Source organism: Crotalus tigris, unplaced genomic scaffold, assembly GCF_016545835.1.
Source record: "Crotalus tigris isolate CLP2741 ecotype Arizona unplaced genomic scaffold, ASM1654583v1 scf7180000024362.2655971311:6658466, whole genome shotgun sequence".
NCBI classification, from domain to species: domain Eukaryota; kingdom Metazoa; phylum Chordata; class Lepidosauria; order Squamata; family Viperidae; genus Crotalus; species Crotalus tigris.
Window position 1 is genome coordinate 2,898,632 of NW_024100530.1, and position 23,212 is coordinate 2,921,843.

A 23,212-nucleotide genomic window follows, 5' to 3' on the forward strand; every position below is an offset into this window, starting at 1 on the left:
ACTGAAGTCCACAGGTTTTAGAGGGGCGTAGTTGCCTACCCCTGCCATAGATGGCCTTCTTTATTAGGTATGGTCTTTTTAATAGGTATTGAATTGATTCCCATGGTACAACTTTTGCTTTGTTTCTTTTTTCCCCCACCAGGTTAAAATCCAGCCAGTAGCCAGATATGACTGGGAGCAGAAATATTACTATGGCAACCTCATTGCTGTCTCAAATGCCTACCTGGCCTATGCTATTCGAGGTGAGACATCTCCCCATCCTCCTGTTCATTCTAAAGTTTCAGGTTGGGCTTCTTTTGCAGCTTAACTGTTGCCCAGTGGCCTGTGCTGGACCTGGTTCCATCTCTACAACAGAAAGGGGAATTAGCATTGCTCTACCCATCTTGACTAGGTATGTTTTGCCCTTTTCTCCAGGTGCCAGCAGTGGCTCGGCCATGGTGCGGGTGCTGAGTGTCAGCACAGCTGAGCGGACGCTTCTGAAAGGCTTCACGGGTGGTGTGGCAGATCTGGCTTTTGCTCACCTTAACTCCAACCAGTTGGCCTGCCTGGATGAAGCTGGCAATGTCTTTGTCTGGTGTCTGTCTATGGAGAATGGAAAAATCCAGTATCTTACTTCAATTTTAAGCCTGATGGCAGAGGGTCATAATATTAATAGATAAATTAGTTCATGGGTAGGCAACCTTGGCTCTTTTATGACTCGTGGACTTCAACTCCCAGAATTCCTGAGCCAGCCATGCTGAGCGGAAAGGGAGAGGTTTCCAAGCTGAGCCATGCTGGCTCAGAAATTCTGGGAGTTGAAGTCCATGAGTCATAAAAGAACCAAGGTTGCCTATCCCTGAACTAGTTAGTCCATGGTACAATTTACAAAGCCTGACTACTGTGGTAAACAGCTGACACCATCATCATCATCATCCTCTTCCTCCTCCTAAAAAAACCTACGATAATGCATTATTACATTACTTAATTTTGCAAGCCAGAACTGGTCATTGAACCTTTTGATTTCAGTATGCAAAATTTGAAATCTTGACTAAGTTGGGGTTAGGGTTAGAATTAGACTCTTGCATTCTAGTCTTCCTGTTAAGAATTTTTCTCAATATTAACTGTGACTTTTACACATGTATAACTTGCTTAAAATGAAGATAATTGATGCATTTATCAAACTGAGAAATATTAATACTGCCTGATATCAAAAGGAGAATTCAATTGTGCTATAATGTCAATTCTTAATCTTTTTTTTTTTTAAAGGAGAAATGGAGCTTTCCTGCCTAGTTTAAAAAACAGTGACGAAAATTTAATGCAGGGATCTTCAAACATGGCCCTTTTATGACTTGTGGACTTCAACTCCCAGAATTCCTCAGCCAGCGTGCCTGGCTGAGGAATTCTGGGAGTGGAAGTCCACAAGGCATAAAAGGGCCAAGTTTGAAGACCCCTGACTTAATGCATTGGTGGTTCACATAAGCTTTTGCTTGTTCTGAATACAGTATTGCACAGTCCTTAGTGGCCTGATTCACACATACCATGGTCTATAAACCACAGCGACTAGCTTCACACAGTGCGTTAAACCAATGATTTTGTGGTGGAATAATCTGCTAGGTCAGCCACTGATAGTTTAACATTTGTTGGGACGATTAGAAGTGGAAGCAGGTTTTTGCTTTTGCTAAAAGATAAGGACAAGAGGTTGCATCAAATCAGATTCTCATTCAGCAATGTGTTTATTTCCAACCCATCTGAGATCGACTGGAAAAACCGTTAAAATTGAACTTCTGGGAGGCTTTTGTAAAGGGGAATGATGGCGGTCTTCCTTAACTTGGGTGATCAGAGAAGAGATCTTGGTGAACATCAAGCGGCCCGATGGGAGTCCTCTGAACAGCTTTCGGAGGATAATATGGTGTCCCTTCATCCCAGATGAGAATGAGGAGAGCTGTGAAGAAGGGAGCCAGACTCTGGCGTTGTTGCACGAGGATCGGGTAAGCGTTTCTGTGTCTTTTTCCTCTTTCCCCTTGGAAACGGTGCTAAAGGGCTACTCGGCGTAAAGTTGTTTTCTTTTTTTAAAGCGACGATGGGAATACAGGTAATCCTCAGCTTGTAACTACCAGGGAGCCCAAACTTTCTGTTCTTGGACCGGTTTCGCCCCATTTTATGATCTTCCTTGCCACAGTTACTAAGTGAATCACTACAGTGGATTTTGAACTGTGGTGCCGGAGAAGACTCCTGCGAGTCCCCTGGACTGCAAGGCGATCCAACTGGTCAGTCCTAGAGGAGGTCAACCCCAACTGCTCTTTAGAAGGCCAGATCCTGAAGTTGAAACTCAAGTACTTTGGCCACCTAATGAGAAGGAAGGACTCACTGGAGAAGGGCCTAATGCTGGGAAAGATGGAGAGCAATAGAAGAATGGGACGACAGAGAATGAGGTGGCTGGACGGAGTCACTGAAGCAGGAGGCATGAGCTTCAATGGGCTCCAGAAGATGGTAGAGGACAGGAAGGCCTGGAGGAAGGTTGTCCATGCGGTCGGACACGACTTCGCAACTAACAACAACAACACAGTTGTTAAGTTACTAACACGGTTGTTAAGTGGATCTGGCTTCCTCGTAGAGGTCGCAAAACGGGATCACATGACCCCGGGACACTGCCCCCGTGCGCTCCTTGCCAAGCATCCGAATTCTGATCCCGTAACCGTTGGGATGGTCGTAAGTGTGAAAAACGGGTCATTTGTCACTTTTTTCAGTGCCGTTGTAACCTTGAACAGTCACTGAAGGAAGTCGAGGGCTACCTGTAGTCCCAAGAACAGGATCATAGAGACACAGGCTTCAGCAAGAAGGTCATGCAGGAAGTAGTACGGCCGGGTACCAGGTGCAGGCATTGCGTCTTGCGTCTTTTCCTTTGAGAGCAGCAACGTTGTTGTATTCTTCAAACTTGACTCTTCCAACTAAGGAAAGAGGGAAAACTCAAGAGAACTTCAGGGGATCCATTCATCTCTTAAGCAGGATCTCTAGTGGTTCATTGCGCTAGCAATCCCGAGACCGGACTCAGAGAGTGGTTTTTTTTTCTGGAAAAATTGATAAAGAGTGTCCAGCTTCCGATGTGGCAGGGGGCTTTTTACTTTCTCATTTCAATTAACTGCAGACCTGGGCATTTTATGGCTCCAGGGCCACATCCTGGCTCTTGGTTATCCCTGTCCGGCCCACATGAGGTCAGTCAGAAATTAGAAATCAAATGTAAACAAGTGTACGCCATTTACGCAATACAGCCGCATTGCTTTTGTTTGGACGCGGTTTCTATTTTTGTTTTTCAACTTAACGTGTGTGCATGCATGCGTGTCTGTGCACCTTCACAGCCCTGTTAGTTCAGCCTTCCACAGCAGTCCCAATTTCTCATGTGGTTCCTTGGGGGAAGTTAATTGCCCACCCTGATCTGCTGACTCGTGTAGCTGTTTCCCATGAGGAAGAGCTATGTAGAGAATGTCAGAGAAATCTGCAAAACTTCGACGGTACTTTCATTTTATTGGGTTAGGTGATATTTATCTTCGACGATTGTAATGTTTTTTATGCTATAAGCTGTCCAGAATTGCTTTGAAACAAGATGGGGGGCTGAATGAATGAATGAATAGTAAATAGTAAATAACCAGTTGACATCCCCAAGGTTCTTTTTTCAAAAGGCAACTGGACTTTCTTTGTTTTTCCTTGAAGACACTTCGCTCCTCCTCCAAGAAGCGTCTTCAGTTCTGACCGAATGGTGGAGAGAGGAAGGATTTATTCCCCATCATTCAGTCAGAACTGAAGAAGCTTCTTGGGTGAGGAGCAAAATGTCTTCAGGGAAAAAACAAAGTCCAGTTGAAAAAGCACCTTTGGGACAGCCATGCCCTGGATGACTGAGAACCACCATGGACATCAACCTGTTGGGATGGTTCCTAATGGAGCTTCAGCATACTCCTTTTGTTACACTTTTCCTCTTTGCGTTGCAGGCTGAAGTCTGCGACCTTGACATCATCCGAGCCAACCACAGTTCATGGCCAGTGGAAGTAACCAACATCAAAGAAGGCTACATTGTGGTGAAGGGTCATAGCACGGTAAATATCCGGCCGTTCTCTTGGTGTAGGAGCCTATGGCTTGTTATAATTTCTGAGTGGGCTATTACAGTTCTCTGTTCTGTGTGTCTTGAGTCAAGAACCCCAAGTGTTCGTTTTGGCCTTCATCCAGATGGCCAATGGCACTAAAAGCAAGAAATCCTTGTTCTGGTGTTTGCACATGATAAGCCCGGTGTGCGAATGAGTTGAGATCGAGAAAATAGGCGGTGAAGAGTTTTATATTAAATCTAAACTCAGGATTTTGCTGAAGTGTCCTCCCATAATCCAGGATCAATGCCCTCACATCATCCGTTTCAGATCAGGGTTTTCTTAGCTTTTGATCCTGAATCCTTTGGATCTGGTATAGGATGTTTTTCACCTCCCAATTGGTATAACTGCTTGTCCAAAATGGGCACAAGCAGGCCACCAATAGGAACATTATGGCTTCTTCAGCCAGGACATCTGGTTTTTAGGAACAAATAGACCTTCCAAATGTTATCAGAAGAGAGGCTATTAAAAAGTAGCCTTGTCCCACCAACCCCTCAGCCAAATTAGCAGAAAGATGCCTGTTAACTGTATTTCACCCGCTTGATTAAAGATAACTGCTATATTTTTACCTCCTGTTCTTTTATAGCGCCTGAGTGAGGGAGCGCTTTCTCCTGATGGAACTGTCTTGGCCACAGCAAGCCATGATGGCTATGTCAAATTCTGGCAGATTTACATAGATGGACAAGATGAGCCAAGGTAATTTCAGAAACAGAGAGCTATCATTAAAGGAGAGTGTTCGTGGCTCAGGGTGGAAATGAGGGATCCTTAATGCTCTCTGAGCTGGGTTGTTTTCTTGCGGACGTTTCATTACCCAAACTAGGTAACATCATCAATGCTAGTAAAAAAACAAACTTCACTCCTTACTAGCACTGATGATGTTACCTAGTTTGGGTAATGAAACGTCTGCAAGAAAACAGCCAAATCAGAGGACACCAGGCAGAGAAGTGTGAAGCATGTCTAAAAATGTAGAAGCCACTTCGTTGCTATAACTATTAAAATGTTGGCTTGTCGATCATCTGCTACATTTTCACGTCTCACTAAACCCTGGCTTGTTTAGGATTCCCTTAATGTGATGCGTGGACCTAGCCCAGTGGTGGCGAACCTATGGCACGGGTGCCAGAGGCGGCACTCAGAGCCCTCTCTGTGGGCGTGCGCACCATCGCCCCAGTCCTAGGCCTTCAGCTGAGTTTTATAAAACCTTTTCGCTTTAGGCCTCCACCGCCGTGTGCAAAGAAAAAAGGTTCAATCAATCAGTCAATTTCAACTTCTCACAGGAAAAAAAGATGTTGCAAAGTTGGAATTGATTGATTGAACTTTTTAGTCCCACCCAGTCTGCCGTTACCACCGCAGCCACGCCCACCCAGTGGGCCACACCCACCCAATGGGCCACACCCACCCGGCACCCGACGATGCATAAGTGGGTTTTGGGTTCCAGTTTGGGCACTCGGTCTCTAAAAGATTCACCATCACTGACCTAGCCATTGTAGTTCAGAAACCATGGATTATAGCTTAATTAATGAGTAAGGTGAACACGACCGTTACATCTTCTTCAAGAACGCTTGTTTAAAACACACTCTGACTTGGGCTGATCTGTGAATGCAGCCACAGTTTGTTTCATTTCTCCAGTCGGTGCCTCCACGAATGGAAACCTCATGAGGGCAGGCCTCTTTCCTGTTTGCTGTTCTGTGACAACCATAAAAAACAAGACCCAGAGTAAGTAATGATCCTGGTCTATATGAAAGGGGGTAAGGAACCCTCTGCCAGTGAGAAAAAACAGCTGCACTCTCCTTTGCAATCTCATCGGGGGGGTCCTATGTGCAGAAAAGGAGAAACAGCCTCAAAAGCGAATTGCGACAGCATTATTGTCTCTCTGTTATAGTGGGTCCTGTCGAATCTGACGGGAGAGATATCTTTCTCTTTGTGATTAGCAAAACTTTCTAGAATATCTGAGATCCCCAGATAAGATCTTTCAATATTCCTAAGTTTTACGCCAAACCCTTGCTAAAGTTATAATTAACAATATTAATTTACTGGGGCTGGAGGAGGTTTTTTTTTCTGTTTTCCCCGTTGCATTGCAAGCCACATTTCCTTCACAACAGTCCTTTTGTAGGCTGAGTCAGTTTTCTTGCCATCCATTCATTTCTGCAGGGTTCCTTTTTGGAGGTTTCTCATCACTGGAGCAGATCAGAATCAAGAGCTGAAGATGTGGTGCACCGTCTCGTGGACCTGCCTCCAGACTATCCAGTAAGGGGTTCCCGTAGCTGACGTTGCTTTATTTAAGGGAAGAGAATCCGATCTCCAGGAAAAAAGAAGGGCAAATAAGTAAGTTCACACGTGTGTCGTGACTAGTCTTGTCTTTGGTCCATTTCAGGTTTTCTCCAGATATATTTAGCTCTGTGAGCGTCCCTCCCAGTCTGAAGGTCTGCTTGGATCTCTCAGCCGAGTATCTAATTTTGAGCGATGTGCAGAGAAAGGTATGGAGCAGTATATATGATGTCTAAGTGCTATTGCTATTGCTACCTAGCTGGAGTGAGGAGAACAATTTCTCCTGCTTTGCTGGGCTGTACCTATTTCCCGAGTCAAGGTGAGACCGTGCCTCCTCTTGTAGCCTCTGATGCGACAGGTTGTCTTTCACAGGTCTTATATGTGATGGAACTTGTCCAGAACCAAGAAGAGGGCAAAGCTTACTTCAGCTCCATCTCAGAGTTCTTGTTGACTCATCCAGTTCTGAGCTTCGGCATCCAAATGGTCAGCCGCTGCCGATTGAGGCATACAGAGGTCCTCTCGGCAGAAGAAGAGAGTGATGGCATTAGTGTTGGTAAGTAAGTGATGGTTGCCTCTTTCCTGAAATGAAGAAGCACAGGAAACATCTATTTCTGGACCCAGAGCAAGAGTTGGCCATGATCAAAACAAGGGACTCTCTCGTCCAGTTTTCTCTTGGCATCTTGGCCCAAGCAGACTCTCACCTTCTGCACGGGTTCTCCAGTCAGTGGTTTTCTTGCATAAATCTTTATAGACCATGAATAGCCTCTTCCCCCATCAGTTTGCAGAATCCCCTTTTTTAGATTGTCCATCTTCCAGTAGCAAAAGCTGCACAGTGTGAAGCTAAATGTGCTTTTATAGTCCCAAATTCCTCACCTGTTAACGTTTGGATCATCTTAAATGATTTCTAGCATTTTGGTAGAGGGAGAAAAAAAACAGACAAACATCTGCACGGCTCTTTAGTTAAACCATAAAAGTTCATAAACCGCTTCTATTTGAATGTAATGTCTGGGAGATTCTCCTTTTCTTTTGCGGCTTTGGCTGGCTCTGGTGATGGCAAGCGGGAACGATTAATTTTCTTCCGTTGGGCTTCTTCCTTTTTTCAGAAGGCGCTCAAGGTTCTGGCGCTTCAGGATCGGCAGCAGGGGTGCTGATCAAGCTCTTCTGTGTCCACACTAAGTAAGTTATTTTGCCCTCTCATTTTTTGGTATGGCTTCCATTCTACCTGAAATGAAGGTGGGAGGCGCTGATGTGAGGGCATCACTAGCTTTGCATGATACAGATTTTAGGAGAACGAATGCCCTGGTGGAGCTAGGCCAAGTGTGTAACCTGAAGTCCTTTGCCTAAATGTTACAGGGCCCTTCAAGATGTACAGATAAGGTTCCAGCCCCTCCACAGTCCAGATACGGCCACTCCTGTCCCTCCCCATGGTTCCCGTGAAGACTTTGGTGAGTTCTCTTGTCTATTTTTCTAGACAAATCCTGGGCAGAACCTGGAAGAGCTTTCTTCTTTTGTTTCTTAAAGGGAGACTAGTATAGCTATTTTGAGCTATTTGGTTCTCATCAGCTAGCCATGCCCTTCTGAGATTGGAACCTGGGCAGCTTGCATGTTAGGCAGCTGTATTAACCTCTAGGCCACAGGTTCTCCTCACTCCTGTCAGCTGAAACAGGGGAGGATACATCTAAGTGTCTAATAGAGCACCTGGTCTACTGTTATGATTACTTTTGCTGAAAGTAGTCTCCCTTTAACTCTTTGTTAGCAAAATGTAAATTTACAGAAATTGTTTATCGCAGTAGCGACTTGAGCCTGCAAAACACTCCTAGATTGGGGCTGAAAGGCAAAAGTAATCATAACAGTAGACTCAGTGCTCTATTAGACACTTACTATACACACACACACACACACATACATACATACGCACACAGATATATATATATATATATATATATATATATATATATATATATATATATATATATATATATATTGGTGCATTTGTACTTTTTATAAACTTTTATAAATTTGAATTTACAATATGGAAGGTTTCTTCTTTTTTCCTTCTTTCCCTCTCTCCCTCCTTTTTTCTAAAAAAAAAAATTATACATACACAATTAACAAAATAATTTTTACATGTTGAAAGAAAGCTTTAATTTTTTTTTAAAAAAGGACAGCTAACTAAGTATACAAACTAGGAAGGAAAAGGGAAAAAATGTACTTATATTTTAAACTGTATCAATAGTCACTGGTTTACAGTACAATCAGTTCAAAATGTTAATGTGAAATTATCACAAAATCTCTGCCACAGGAAGATACACTGCTGCGTTCCCTGGATGGTTATAGAGAGGATGGTTAAGGAAAGAGGCTGTGTCTCTAATCATGTCTTGAGTTTTTTTTCTATTGGCCCTATCTTCAGGATAGCTAGCTTGCTGTGACTCCACGTTGCTTTATTCGTAATTAACTGAAAGGAAGCTTTATTGTATCTTTCTTTGCACACTTTTGTGTTAATCTGTCCCTTTTGTGCTGAAGCATTCCCTGATCACCTGGCTGACATAGGCATGGAAGGGCGGGCTTCTGAGAAGGGATCCATCCACGGCTCCCAGCCAGACTTGCGACGCATTTCGGAACTGTCGGTGCCCGTGGACTTCCTCCCGCCATCTAATGACACCAAACCCAAACTTATGACTCCAGACGCCTTCATGACTCCCAGCACGTCCCTGCAGCAGGTATGACTTTCAGAATGCCTTCAGAAGAAGCATCTGGTCTTCTTCTGAGCTGGGTTGATGGCCACTAGCACTTGCTATCTTCATCCATGCAAAGTACGGGTTCTGTACTTCGCATCGAGGTTCTGTTTAGGTTTCATCCGTTATTTCCTGGGCACGAATGATTGAAAGAAAAGAAGCCGCTGAGGCAGGAATAGGCCACCTTGGCTCTTTTATGACTCGTGGACTTCAAGTCCCAGAATTCCTGAGCCAGCCACGCTGAGGGGAAAGGGTTTCCAAGCTGAGCCAGGTCGGCTCAGGAATTCTGGGAGTTGAAGTCCACGAGTCATAAAAGAGCCAAGGTTGCCTCCCCTTGCGCTGAGGCGTGGAAGGGCTCTGAGGGCTAATGGGAGGCCTAGATCGATGGCACGGTCACTTAAGAAGCTTTTGGAAGAGTGAATTAGCTGGTGCTCAAGGCAAGAAATTCTAATTTGATTTTTTTTTTTTTTTTTTGGTTTTGATTTTGATTTTCAAAGCCACCACTAATTCTAAGGCTCCTGGTACTAGACTGGAGATCCTGGGCCCTTGAAAGTCAGAAAGCAGACATAAAGCACCATAGTCAGTCCTAAGCTGACTATTTGTGACCTCCCCCAAATCTACACCCCACGATTGCTCAGGACGATCCAAATGCCTAGTTTTGTGGGATCGATTCCACACTGGTTGCATCCCAAATCATGCCCTCTGTTGTCTGTATCAGATCACAGGGTCTCCAGGAAGCAGCATCAGTTCCCTCACAGCTGTGACCACCATGAGCAGTACCTCAGTCGGCGAGCCTCCCCTTCCCAGGTAAGGCCCCCCTCGTGGGTTGACATGCAATGATAACGAATAGAAGAACGAGGGGGGACATGATAGCAGTCTTCTAGTATCTCAGGGGCTGCCACAAAGAAGGGAATCAAGCTGTTCTCCAAAGCACCTGAAGGCAGGACAAGAAGCAACGGATGGAAACTGATCAAGGAGAGAAGCAACTGAGAACTAAGGAGAAACTTCCTGACAGTGAGAACAATTAACCAGTGGAACAACCTGCCTCCAGAAGCAGTAAATGCTCCAACCCTGGAAGTTTTTAAGAAGAGACTGGACAGCCATTTGTCTGAAATGGTGTAGGGTTTCCTGCCTGAGTAGGGGTTTGGACTAGATGACCTCCAAGGTCCCTTCCAACTTTACTACTATTACTATTACTTTGATTAAGGAAGAGGACTTGAGCCCAATTCGTAGGACTTCGGCTCCATTGCACTGTGTGTCTTACTCGTTAAACCTTTTTTCCATCGGGAGCTGCCCAGAATCGGCGTTAAAAAAAAAAAAAAATCAATGCACAGAGAAATGAAATGGTCAGATACAGGTAGTCCTCGACTCACAACAACTCGTTTAGCAACCGTTCAGACTTTTGAAGGCCCTGGAAAAAGTATGGGTTTTCACACACGTATGATCATCACAGCATCCCTACGATCAGGTTGTGATTCCTCGCCAGCCAGGGGACCCGGCAGCTGAGTCTGAGGAATCAGAGGAAGAGGAGGAGGAGGAGGGGCCTGAGCTGACATCAGAGTCAGAGGAAGGCTCTGAGGAGCTCCAAGACTTACAGTTGGACGAGGAGCCCGGCCCCTCTACTTGCGCTCAGGCTGAGACACAGCTGTGCTGGGGTCTGAGTTGGACAGTGATGAATCACAGCTGGGAGATATCCAGGATGCACGAAAACGCCGGCAAGAAAAGAGAGTAGGACAGAGGATTTCAATGGGGTGGCTCCAAAGGCAAAGGAGAAGACATTAGGAAGCCATGCCTTGGCTGAATAATAAAAGGGAAGGTGTGGGAGGTGCTGGTAGCCAAAGGCAACCGTTCGTGTTGAGGATCGAGTTTCTGTGAACTGTGTTTTGTTTGCCTTGGACATTGACTCAGGTCTGAGAATAATAAAAGGGGATTGTTTTTTCCCTGCGGTTCCAATCTGATTGGAAGAGGCCTTTCTCCTGGTGAGCTTAACAAAGACTCACGTAGGCTGGGACAGAACAGACCACGTGATCAATATTCCGACACCTGGCTGCTGTCACGTATTTACGACAGTTGCCCTCTCCTGGGGTCACCTGGCCACCCTTTGTAACCTTAGCAAAGTCAGGGGGAGCCAGGTTCACTTAATGACCTGTGCGTCATTTGAAAACTGCAGTGACTGGCTTAACAAGTGTGCCCCCCTCCCCCCCCAAAAAAAGACTCGTATAACAGGGCAAACCTCGCTTAACGACTGCCTTGTAGCCACAGAAATTTGGAGCTTAGTTGTGATTGAAAGTTGAGGACTGCCGGTATTCTGTTTGTGTTTTGGGAAGGCGGTGCTCAGCGTGCTGTCAAACCCCAGAATTGGTCTGGGCTAGGGCAGAGCGGGGAACTCCATTCCCAAGTTGGTTCTGATGGGGAGAGATGGAAGGGTCTTCTCTGTTAACACTGGTCTTCCTCTTCCTTGCCGCCCCACCCAGGCCATTGGAGGACATGTCCCTAAGCCCAAAGATGCAGCTGGACGCCAATCTCGCCCTGAGTGGCAGCGGTGGAAGTCTCCAGGCAAGCCCGCGGAATCACTCGGTGCTGCTCCCTGGCCTTCCGGAGAAGCTGACCCCAAAGGTCCCCATCCCGGTAAGGTAGATTCTTCTCAAGGCCTTAGCGGTTCTTCTCCACTCTCCCCACGCCTTCCTTGAAACATCCGTGCCTTTACTTGCCCGAGCCAAATCTGCCGTGCTGAGCAGGGCCCTTTACTCCCTTGCACTTTTTAATCGTTGTTTTTTGAACCAGACTTTTCTTGTGCATATAAAATTTAAAAAGTAAACCGTAAGAATTGGAGCGAGAAAGAGATAGGATGACTGATTGGAAAGATGGATACGGCTGCCCATCTTCTAAAGAGCCAGGGCAGGAACCACCAAGAAGCCCGCTGGGCTCCATAAGATGACATTGCTTTAAGGCAGTGTTTCCCAAACTTGACAATTTTAAGGCATGAGGACTTCAACTCCCAGAATTCCACAGCCAGCAACGCTGGCTGTGGAATTCTGGGAGTTGAAGTCCACATGCCTTAAAATTGTCAAGTTTGGGAAACACTGCTTTAAGGACAGGGTCTTATCAGTCCTAGAATTCTCTTTGTTAGGCCATTTCTTGTTGTTTTGTCTCTGTGTGCAATTAGCTGCCCATTCTTTCACATGTGGGGAGTCTTTCCTAAGAAAAAGAGTCACTGTGCAGTAGAAGCAGTGCAGTGGGGGGGGTGGAGATTTGCTCTTCCTAGTCCAGTGCTGGCGAACCTTTTAGAGACTGAGTGCCCAAACTGCAACCCAAAGCCCACTTATGCATCATCGGGTGCCGGGTGGGTGTGGCCCATTGGCTGGACGTGGCCAATTGAGTGGGGTGGCTGCGGTGGTAATGGTAGACTGGGTGGGACTAAAAAGTTCAATCAGTCAATTCCAACTTTGCAAGATCTTTTCTTTTTCCTGTGAGAAGTTGAAATTGACTGACTGAACCTTTTTTTTTTTTTTTTTTTGCACATAGCGGCGGAGGCCTAAAGCGAAAAGGTTTTATAAAACCCAGCTGAAGGCCTAGGACTGTGGGCAACAGAGCCCACAGAGAGGGCTCTGAGTGCCGCCTCTGGCACCCGTGCCATAGGTTTGCCACCACTGTCCTAGTCTGCTGCCTTCTAGACTAACACACACACAACACACACACACACACACACACACACACACACACCAGAGAGCATGGACTTTGGCCAAATATAGCCTCCATCCTGATTGGGGAGATTCTGGGTCGCATGGCGACCTTGATAACTGGAATTCTGCTTCTTGCTCAGCTACAAAACTCAGTCAGTGAACTGGGAATGAGTCTCTTATGAGCCCTTATTGTTGAATGGTTGCCAGAATTATATTTGGGATCCACAAGGCGTGTCTTGAACACTGTGATGAAAATGTGGAACGATCCGTATAATTTAACCAAGACTTATGTGGTTATAAGGTAGTTGCGCAATTCTGTCCAGATATTTCAAAACCATTTTTCACCCCTGTATTAGTTATATACTTACTGTTCGTTTTACATTTTGTGACCTAAACCTTCATCATTATCATCCAGGCCTGTTAGTGGAAAGGGGAAGGTAGGCAGGAAATGTTGGATTAACTTTCCAGGATCGTGTAAGGCAGAGGTCCCCAACCTTTCGGGCACCAGGGACTGGTTCCATGGGGGTTGGGGACCCCTGGATTAAAGCATGGATGTAATAAAAGAGAACTGAGGAACATTGGAAACCCCAAATTGCCTTTTCAAAGCATAGACAGGAAAAAAAAATTACAGCTTACTTTTTGCATCTACTCTATCAGCTGGCCATAAATCCTGCAGGGAATAGACCAAAACGTTCTCATTTATGTTGAATCACTAGCGTGCTCCACGCCTTCTGAACAGTAAAAGCCACCTTCAGAAGGCACTCCTTACAAAAGGAAGGTTAAGCCAGCCAGGGACACCTAAAGAAGCTGCCCCAGAGCCAAACTAGTAAAGGCCTCCCGCACGTTAAAAAAAAAAAAAAAAATCTGGGATTTCTGAATGAGCAAAGCATGCCAGAGAAGGTCAGACCTCCTTTAAAAGATGACCAGCCATAGCCTTCTTCTTAAATAGCTTGCTGGGCATTGTCAGGGGTTGGGGACCCTTGGTGTAAGGCAGTGGTTCTCAACCTGTAAGTCGGGACCCCATTTGGGGTCGAACGACCATTTCACAGGGGTCGCCAAACAACGCAGTCCGCCATTTTTTCCCCCTTTTCCTTAGCTGTGCTCCTCCCTTTTATTCTATTGGCTTTTGAAAGCCAATAGAATAGACTCTCTTGAATAGAGTCTAATTCTATTGGCTTTCAAAAGCCAATAGGAATTGTCCAGGCTGTCTCTGCCCTGCTGAGCCCGCCAAAAGTCCCATTCTGCAAACGGTGCTGCACCAGTTGAGTAGTCCTCGACTTACGACCGGTTGGGGGTCGCGGCATTAAAAAGGTTGAGAACCACTGGTGTAAAGTATGCTACCAGCGGGACAATCTCTTTGCTTTTCTTCTCAAGGTTTCCCCAGGAAACCCTCCTCCTTTGGCCCTGGCGCAAGAGGAAGTGGAGCCTCTGTTGGTGCCCCAATCCTCCCCGACTCGTGAGCGCTCTCCAGATGTCATCTCCTCAGCCTCGACCGCCATGTCTCAAGACATCCCTGAAATCGCCTCCGAGACCCTGCAGCGCAGCTTCGGGGCAGCCCCCTCCGGCCTCCCGGTAGAAATTCTGGACTCCAACCATCACACGGACAGCATGGCTTCGGCCGCCTCGGCTCTCCACTTGCTTTCTCCACGCAACCGTCACAGCTCCGAGCCCAGCCATCACTCCTTGGACATGGCCCCCACCGAGGTGGACATGCTGACCGCCCCCTCGCTGCTGGAGACCGCCTTACCTCAGGAAAACGTGGCGCTGGAGAGCGGGGTGAGCCAGCCGTGGCCCGCTGCTCCTGACATCACCAGGGAGACCAGGAACAGCATGGCAGACAGGTAAGGCCGGATTCCATCCCTCTTCCCTGGGGACGGGATACCCATCTTGGCCATCCTGTCAGAGTTCCGACTAACGAAGCACTTCAAAGAACTTTCAGGCATGTTTCCTAAAGTCTTTATTACAGAGCTACAAATTGCCGGTCACCATCATGGATGTTTTGATGCCAGAATCTGACTTCCTCTCGCTGGCGTCAAACTTTTCTTGCTAAACACCCTCCCTTATCTTGCAGTCCCAAGTCACATTATCCAATTAGTGTGAAGGTCAAAAGTTTACTTCCTCTTTCTTTCCCTTTTTACCCCCCCCCCCCACTCTAAGCTATGTATTAACCCAGTAAATACCAGACAGTTTTGCATCTTGTCAAAGCAAGAATATACAGTATTTGCAGCATTGACACATCCCTTGCTTGGTTTTCGAAGTCACTGTCAAATTAAAGTGTACAGGACTGTTCAATCTACTTCTCCGTGGAAGAAGACAGGAATCTCATCTTAGGAAAATCAGAGGGATGATTAAAGCAGGGGTCCCCAACACCGACATGGACCGACACCGGGCCGCGACATACCAGCAATTGGGCTGCGCAAACAAGTAAAGCCCCATCTGCTGGATGCAGTCAGCATGTCAAACCAGGCCCCCTCTGGTCCGTAGAAAAGGTCACAGGGATCCTACAGCACAGAGGGTGAGGAACACACATTTTGCACTCGCTCAACACTTCTTAGTGGGTAGATAACAAGATGCAGCAAAACAGAATAACTAGCTCCGGTCCATCCAAACCTTCTATTATGGCCTACCTACCTAGCAAATGGCTTCCCCAACCTGGAGCTTCTTAAATGTACCAGACTGAAATTCCAAAGAGCATCAAGTTTAATAAGACACTGCCATTTCTTCTTTACAGGGACTGAATAGGCAAAAAGGAACAGCTTGAGTATTCTATTTTGTGCAGCCACTGAAATTCTAGGGAGATTTAATGTAGATCACAGGCAATCATTTTTCACACCTTCTCCTAATTCAGGGGTCACCAACCCCCGGGCCGTGGACCGACACTGGCCGCGGCATGCCAGGAACCGGTCTGCACAAACAAACAAAGCCCCATCTGCGGGATGCAGACAGCACACAAAACCATGCACTCTCCGGTCCGTGAAAAAACTTTCCTCCACAGAACCAGTCCCTGGTGCCCAAAAGGTTGGGGGCCTCTGGATTAAAGCCTACCTTTTGGTGGGTCTGTTGTAACTTGGGTCTGTCATAAGTCAAGGACTACCTGTATTTCCAGGTTGTGATCTACAGTCAAGCCATCACCACCACCTCCTCCTCCTCCTCCCAGATCTTTAAACAACCCCTTATCCAAAATAGGCTTCTAAGGACTGTGTTTGGCATGAGCATGAAATAACATTTGGATCCTGCAGAGCATTTTGGTTGGAAAGGAAAACCTCAGTGGCTCTTGGGTGTCTGAGTGCTTAACTTTTGGTGCCTGAAAATAAAGCAGAATGCATTTGGCTTTGATGCAACTTGCCTCCCTGATTGGTTTTTGTTTTTTGTTTTTTTGCCCATGCAGCCCCAGGAATGAAGTGGAAGAGAAGCATAAGAGCTCTTGTCACAGGCACAGCTACCGCCTGCTGCAGCACGACAGTCAAGATGCGAGCGCCGAGCAGAGGTATGGGCTGCGTGCCGTTCCTTCTTCCTCACTTGAAGCTCCTGGCAAGGCAAAGCAAATGAGTTTGAGGAAAATGCTGCCTAGTATAAAACCCCAGCAGTGGGGAATACGGTTGGCAAGCTGCCTTCCCCTTCTCTTTCCTCTGCAGCGATCACGACGATGAAGTTGCGAGCTTGGCTGCCACCTCCAGCGGGTTCACAACTAAAGTGACTGTCCAGCGGCTGCCAGCGAAGGACTGGAAAGCCAAAGTGTCTCCTCGGGCTTCCCCAAAACTGAAGAGGAAGGGGAAGAAAGACGACAGGTTGGTGTACGAGAGAGGCAGATAGAGAGACATAGACACAGAAGTAGATGATGATGAAAGAAAGAAAGAAAGAAAGAAAGAAAGAAAGAAAGAAAGAAAGAAAGAAAGAAAGAAAGAAAGAAAGAAAGAAAGAAAGAAAGAAAGAAAGAGAAAGAAAGATGACAGATTGGGAGGGAGGGAGGGAGGGAGGGAGAGAGAGAGAGAGAGAGAGAGAGAGAGAGAGAGAGAGAGAGAGAGAGAGAGATTCATACAAGCCCACACGCATACAAACCATTTCTTTTAAGTTTTTAGTCTCACAAGTGTAACATCTGTACCAGGGGTCTCCAAACTTGGAATTTTAAATCTTGTGGACTTCCCAGAATACCTCTGCTAGCCATGCTGGGCTGAGGAATTCTGGAAGTTGGAAGTCCACAAGTCTTTAAAGTTCTGAAGTTTGGAGACTCCTCATCTATGCCCTCTTTCACTTGGACTGTCGCCATACACTGCCTTACTTACAGAGCGCCAAAAGGGGGCATTGCCAACCAGCAAATCTTCTGTTGGGATTATACCCAAAAGTGCTTTTTCACGAGGCAACTGGACTTTCTTGTTTTTCTTTGAAGACGGTTCACTTCTCATCCAAGAAGCTTCTTCAGCTCTGACTGGATGGTTGGGGAACAGAAGAGCTGAAGAAGCTTCTTGGATGAGAAGCGAAACATCTTCAAAGAAAAACAAGAAAATCCAGTTGCCTCATGAAAAAGCACCCTGGGAACAACTGCGACCTCGATGACTGAGAATCTCCATAGACCAGGGGTAGGCAGCCTTGGCTCTTTCATGACTCGTGGACTTCAACTCCCAGAATTCCTGAGCCAGCCATGCTGAGGGGAAAGGGAGAGGTTTCCAAGCTGAGCCATGCTGGCTCAGGAATTCTGGGAGTTGAAGTCCACAAGTCATAAAAGAACCAAGGTTGCCTACCCCTGCCATAGACGTTTGTTGGAATTATACTTCTACCCTGAGTTTAGAACATTAAAACACAGGAATGACATATGCTGAATACTAGAAATCCTTTGAGATACTAGCTAGTTTCTTATCTATCTGTCTAGCCATCTATCTATCAATCTCAAATGTGATATTCAAGCCCACCATTACTGGGCAACCTATTTTAAAACAATCAACCTCCTTGCATTTTACAGTGCAAACGGATGTACTGCCCTACATCTGGGGAGGCGCCAAGTTGGAAAAGACCCGTTATCTTCGTCAAGCTAGGAATTTGTCCTTGGGCTTTTTTAACTTACGTGCTTCTATTTATTGTTGTCACCGTATTGAGAAAACAGATCCTCAACTCAGTTAACTGGGGTGAGAAATTATCAGAAGAAGGTTGTTTTCTGTCTAAGGAAGAGCCATTGAAATTAAAAGTTGTAATGTTCTTCCTGACAATGCCTCGCTTATCGCCTTTTCTTCGGTTGTAGGGATGCGACACAGTCCCCAGGGTCCTTTGATCAGCAGGTTAGTGCAAATGCTTTATTTATTATGTGTTTTTTTTTTTTTGCAGTTTTTTTTTCCCCATAAGAAAGCCCTTTCTACTTCTTCCCCCCCCCCCCCCGCCCCAGATTTGCATAGATTTAGAATTGTGGGATGAAATGAAGTCGTGCAATGATATCAATTGTTAGGGCTCTCTTCCTAGATTTTTTATTGATCATTTGCACCCAGGATCACCCTTGTCTTAAGAATTTAAAACTCGATGTCATTACCTTGAGGGCTGATCCGCTCACCTGCTTCCTTCTTTCTATCTGGAGGAAGTAAGCCTGTTGGAATAATTGCCTCCCAATCAAGCCTAAGTTAAACCTGGCTGGCCACGCTGATGTATTTAAAAGTAGTACAATAAACTAATGTTGAAAATCTGTATTAAGAAAGCAGGTTAGAACATGGACAATTCCATGTAGTTCTTCTGATCCTGAGGCCACCGACGTTAACTGAAATAAATGCTTCTTCCCAAACGTTTCTTCATTGGCGTCATTTATGAGTATTTTCTGCCATTCTCCTGAATGACCCCTGTGAGCGATGGGTCCAGTTCATTCTCTACAAGAAGGACAAGCCCTTACTATGATCAACTAAATAAAAACATCTTTGTATTTTGTATTTGTGTTTGCCCACTCTGAGAAAACGGGTACTGCCAGAAAAAGAGAGGAAATGTTTGATGTTGTAATATTAGACTTACACTAAAGATTTATGTATATCACAGAATTATTGATAGACCCAGACAACCCATTGCTTTTTAAGTGTTTGATTGTAAAATGAGAAAATCAATACAATATATATATAAAAGAAAAAGGGGGACAAACTCAGTTGGATTTCTCTGAACAAAACAGCAAGATCCACTGAAAACCACAGCATGCTGGTGTTTTATTTATTTATTTATTTATTTATTTATGAGACTTATATACCGCTTTAAGTGCAAGCACTCTCTAAGCGGTGTACACCAGTAAGCAATGTATATATATATATATATATATATATATATATATATATGTATATGTATATGTATATGTATATGTATATGTATATGTATATGTATATGTGTATATGTATATGTATATGTATATATGTATATGTATATGTATATATGTGTGTGTGTGTGTGTGTGTGTGTGTGTGTGTGTGTGTGTGTGTGTGTATATATATATATATATATATATATATATTTACATTGCCCCCAACAATCTGGGTCCTCATTTTACCTACCCCGGAAGGATGGAAGGCTGAGTCACCCTTGAGCCGGTGAGATTTGAACCGCTGACCTGCTGAACACAGTCAGCTAAAGTGGCCTGCAGTACTGCACTCTAACTGCTGTGCCACCTCGGCTCTTTTATCTTGTGCCTTCTCTCTCTAGGGTGCTCCCGGATACCAGGAGGAGCTGATGTCCTTGCTCAGGACCCAGCAAAGGGAGATTGCTGAACTGAGACAAAATCAGATGGAGCTGATGCAGAGGCTGGCAGATCACCTGGATGCCGTCCAGAGCTCTCTTATGGGACACATCGAGCGGGTGATCAACTCCCATCACGAGCAAGAACGTATCCTCCCTAGAAAAGGCTATCCGGAATTTGTCCCGTTCGGTTTGGCGGTCACCATAGTGGCCTTGTGTTCTTGCAGAATTTTCATGTTTCTACACACAAATGTACTTGGCTGGAAGAAGGATAAGGACCCATTTGCTCAAAGTACTTAGTGATTTTTTTTTCTATTTGCTGTATTTGCACCTCACAACCTGATAAAAAGGGATTAGAGTCATAAAAAAAGAGGAAAAAATCAGTGTTCTCTAAACCAGGGCTTTTCAACCAGTGGTACGGGTAGCACCTGTGGTACCATTGGCACCTGGCAGGTGGTACGCAGCATCCTAGAAAAGTGGTAGTGGGGGAGGGGAATGAGCTGAACCGGTGGCAGCACCGCACAAGCCTGAGCAAGAGATGGCTGGAGCTGCAGAGCTGTCAGGGTTCAACGGAAGCACTAGGATCAGCACCAGGCTCCAGCTGGAGCTCGGCGCTGATCCTGGTGCTTCTGCTGAGCCCAGAAGAAGCACCAATCAGCTGGAAAGTATGAAGAATTTCATCTTTAGCTAAGTCTGATTAGCGAGGAAGAACTTGCCATTTCTTTGCAGGAAACTGTCTCCTCCTGTACTGCCAATTGCCCCTCAACTAGTTTTTCTTTGTTCTGGGCAATATTTTGGTTTTTTCCCCACTATCTACCACCCAGGCTTTTTCCCTGGTGATGTCAAGGCTTTGTAGCCAGTGTGGGAGTTAAAGTGGCAGCCAAAGTTTGCCAGCAAAGAAATGTTATCTTCAAGGCCTAGGAACAAAGATAAAAAGCCTGTAAGTCAATAAAAAGGCGAGAGGGTGAGAGAAAAAGAACTTGTTATTGTTATTTTTCATCCCATAGCGGTGCTCTCCTAATTCTTGCCACAAAGCTATCAGCGCATAATTCAACAAGAGATTTTGTTTATCGACTTTTTTTGCTGCAGTTATTTATTTAAGGTTGAGAAGGAGTGATCAGCCCAACATTTCCCAGCTGGCACCTGGGACTAAAGAAGACTAGAATTTGGATTTCCCAATTTCTGGGCCAGCACTTTAACTACTGTATCATGATGTCCCTGAAAGAAAGAAGTATTAGACTAGGGAATTTGCACATTCAGGCTAAGAACTCCTTAGTGTTTTTTTCCTAATTAATGTATTGCAAAAAAATTACTTGCTAGCCGTGCTTATAGTGTGTCTGAGAGCCTTAAGCCAAATATAAGCCTTGCCAAGCCATGTTTTTTTCCTTCTGATTCTTAGAGACTGCCTAGGCAAGTCCCTGCAGTTTTTTTTAGCAAGGTTTTTCAGAAATGGTTTGCCCTTGCCTGCTTCCTAGGGCTGAGGAAAAAAAATCAGGATCACCCAGCCGGCATTGTGCCTAAGGTGGGACTAGAAACTCGCGGTCTTCTTGTTCCTAGTCTGATGTCTTAACCATTACACCAAACTGTTTCTCAAACCAAGCCTTACTAAGTTGTGTATCTGAAGTCTTGCCATTGAGTTTGATCAGAGCCATGGTGGCGCAGAGGTTAGAATGCAGTAGTGTCAGCGAATTCTGCCAACTGCCAGCAGTTCAATCCTGACCGGCTCAAGGTTGACTCAGCTTTCCATCCTTCTGAAGACCCAGGTTGTTGGGGGGCAAGATGCTGAGTCTGTAAACACCTAGAGAGGGCTGGAAAGGATTATAAGTACCGGCATTGCTACTGCTATCTTTGGGATCTCTTGAGCCTAGCCTGTGCACCCTTTCCTTTCCGTGTTCCTTAACTCTTCGTTTCAGAGCGGAGGCTGGAACAGGCTCTGGCGGAAGGTCAGCAGCGCAGCGGTCAGTTGCAAGAGCACCTGTCCCAACAGCTCTCCCAATCCCTTTCTACGGCTGCCTGCAATCGACTGGAGAGGACCATCCGCGAGGAGATGAAAAAGACCGTTCCCCCGTGTAAGTCTTGCACGAATTGCTTGCAAGGAGAAACACATCACTCTTAGGCTATTTCTCTCGAGGATCTGGATTTTGAGTTAGAAATACTAAAAAAAAAGATAGATCCAGTTCAAGGGCATGATTTGGATTGCCTGGATTTGCTGTGAGAAGCGTTTCTGATTCTTCTCAATAGCACCCATTAGCTTTTTTATTTTGCCCTGCTTTCTTGCTTTCCAAGAGATGGTTACAGGGCAGTAAAAAAATGTGAATGTTAACCGTGATGGGCAACAGATGGTGTTGAACTCCAATGCCTGTGAATTATAGCTAAGCGAGATGAAGGCCGCTGGGAAGGTGTTCTCCAGCTGTATATGTTGCCTTCCCTCTTGTTTTCAGAGTGTTCACCTGCAGGCTTTCTTACATGGTTAACTCCTCCCTCCCCCCCCAAAAAATGGATTTGGTCTCTTGTTAAACAGGTGTATCTAAGAGCTTGGATCCCATCACTGGACAGCTGAGTAACACTATTGCAAATAAGCTAACAGCCATCGAAGGGACACTGAAGGAGAACATTGTCAAACTGGTAAAATCAAAGGTGAGAAGCTTCCAAGAGCAAATTTGCTACGCTATGTTTTGGAGCATGTACGAGCACATCCTTTGCTGGTGCTTCTGTTCAGCTTACGCACCACTTCAGTTAAGCTACAGGTAGCCCTCAACTTACCTCCACAATAGGGGGCCAGAATTTCCATCGCTGAGCAAGGCGGTTCCTAAATGAGTCATGCCAGATTTTACGACCTTTCTTTTTGGGGGGGGCCGCAGCTGTTAAGCAAATCCCTGCCGTTGCGAAGCGAAATGACACGATGGTTAAGCCAACCCCACTTCCCCCTTGACGTGACTTGTCCGAAGCCGTCGTGAGAAAGTGACAGGTGGTAATCCCATGACCCCAGGAGGCTGCAACCGTTGCCAAGTACGTGCTGATTGCCAAGCACGTGCATTTTGGCTGCGTGTCTCTGCGGAGGCTGCCACGGTCATTCGCTTTTCTCGGTGCCCTTGTTGCTTCAGGCAGTCGCTAAATGCATGGTTGTAAGTCAAGGACTACCCACGTAAGCAGCCTTAAATCGGCAGGATTAGCTGCTTCAGCCAACGAGAGAGCAGGCGCCACTTCTGTAGGGACCTCTGTTGCACGGAGATCATTTTAGCAGCGTTTAGTGGGGTGTGTAAGATTGTCTGGGAGGCTACACATCCTCTCCATGACTTGTTTTCCTTCTTCCATTCTGGGAGGAGGAGGAGGAGGAGGCTTCGTGGTACCCGAAGCAGAACATCCAGATTCAGTCAGAGTTTTGTTCCATACGGTATAAACCTTGTGAATGCTCAAGCTTCCTCCTTCCGTTATGTATTCAAGAGGGACAGTGATTAAACTATTACCGTAAATGCCGGTGTATAAGGCAACTTCCGTGAGCGCTGAAATCGGCGCCAAAGACGGGGGTCGTCTTATACGCCGAGTCGTCTTATATGCCGGAAATACTGGTAGTTTCCAGCGTATAAGACGACGTTCTAGGAATGCGGCCCGGCTATAAAGACGGGGGTCGTCTAATACGCCGGGTCGCCTTGTACGCCGGCATTTACGGTAATAATCTAAAGTTCACTCATAAAAAAGATAATACTTTTCAGTCTCCTATTTCTTTTGAA

At 45.7% G+C, this 23,212-nt stretch overlaps 1 protein-coding gene across 3 annotated transcripts in view; it reads left to right on the forward strand.

The window, feature by feature from the left end:
• EDC4 (enhancer of mRNA decapping 4) overlaps nucleotides 1-23,212 on the forward strand; it is a 33,845-nt gene that overhangs the window by 4,079 nt on the left and 6,554 nt on the right. For 2 of the 3 annotated variants that reach the window (XM_039327517.1, XM_039327518.1), the window contains exons 4-24: nucleotides 143-242; nucleotides 415-604; nucleotides 1,820-1,967; nucleotides 3,963-4,067; nucleotides 4,699-4,808; nucleotides 5,715-5,825; nucleotides 6,261-6,356; nucleotides 6,484-6,586; nucleotides 6,750-6,930; nucleotides 7,481-7,553; nucleotides 7,731-7,822; nucleotides 8,901-9,097; nucleotides 9,831-9,919; nucleotides 11,587-11,740; nucleotides 14,170-14,636; nucleotides 16,184-16,282; nucleotides 16,431-16,583; nucleotides 18,029-18,065; nucleotides 19,449-19,629; nucleotides 21,395-21,550; nucleotides 22,003-22,118. In XM_039327517.1, the coding sequence (XP_039183451.1) occupies nucleotides 143-242; nucleotides 415-604; nucleotides 1,820-1,967; nucleotides 3,963-4,067; nucleotides 4,699-4,808; nucleotides 5,715-5,825; nucleotides 6,261-6,356; nucleotides 6,484-6,586; nucleotides 6,750-6,930; nucleotides 7,481-7,553; nucleotides 7,731-7,822; nucleotides 8,901-9,097; nucleotides 9,831-9,919; nucleotides 11,587-11,740; nucleotides 14,170-14,636; nucleotides 16,184-16,282; nucleotides 16,431-16,583; nucleotides 18,029-18,065; nucleotides 19,449-19,629; nucleotides 21,395-21,550; nucleotides 22,003-22,118 (2,958 nt within the window). The remainder of the gene's footprint in view (nucleotides 1-142; nucleotides 243-414; nucleotides 605-1,819; nucleotides 1,968-3,962; nucleotides 4,068-4,698; nucleotides 4,809-5,714; nucleotides 5,826-6,260; nucleotides 6,357-6,483; nucleotides 6,587-6,749; nucleotides 6,931-7,480; nucleotides 7,554-7,730; nucleotides 7,823-8,900; nucleotides 9,098-9,830; nucleotides 9,920-11,586; nucleotides 11,741-14,169; nucleotides 14,637-16,183; nucleotides 16,283-16,430; nucleotides 16,584-18,028; nucleotides 18,066-19,448; nucleotides 19,630-21,394; nucleotides 21,551-22,002; nucleotides 22,119-23,212) is intronic. The other variant, XM_039327519.1, reaches the window with a different exon arrangement.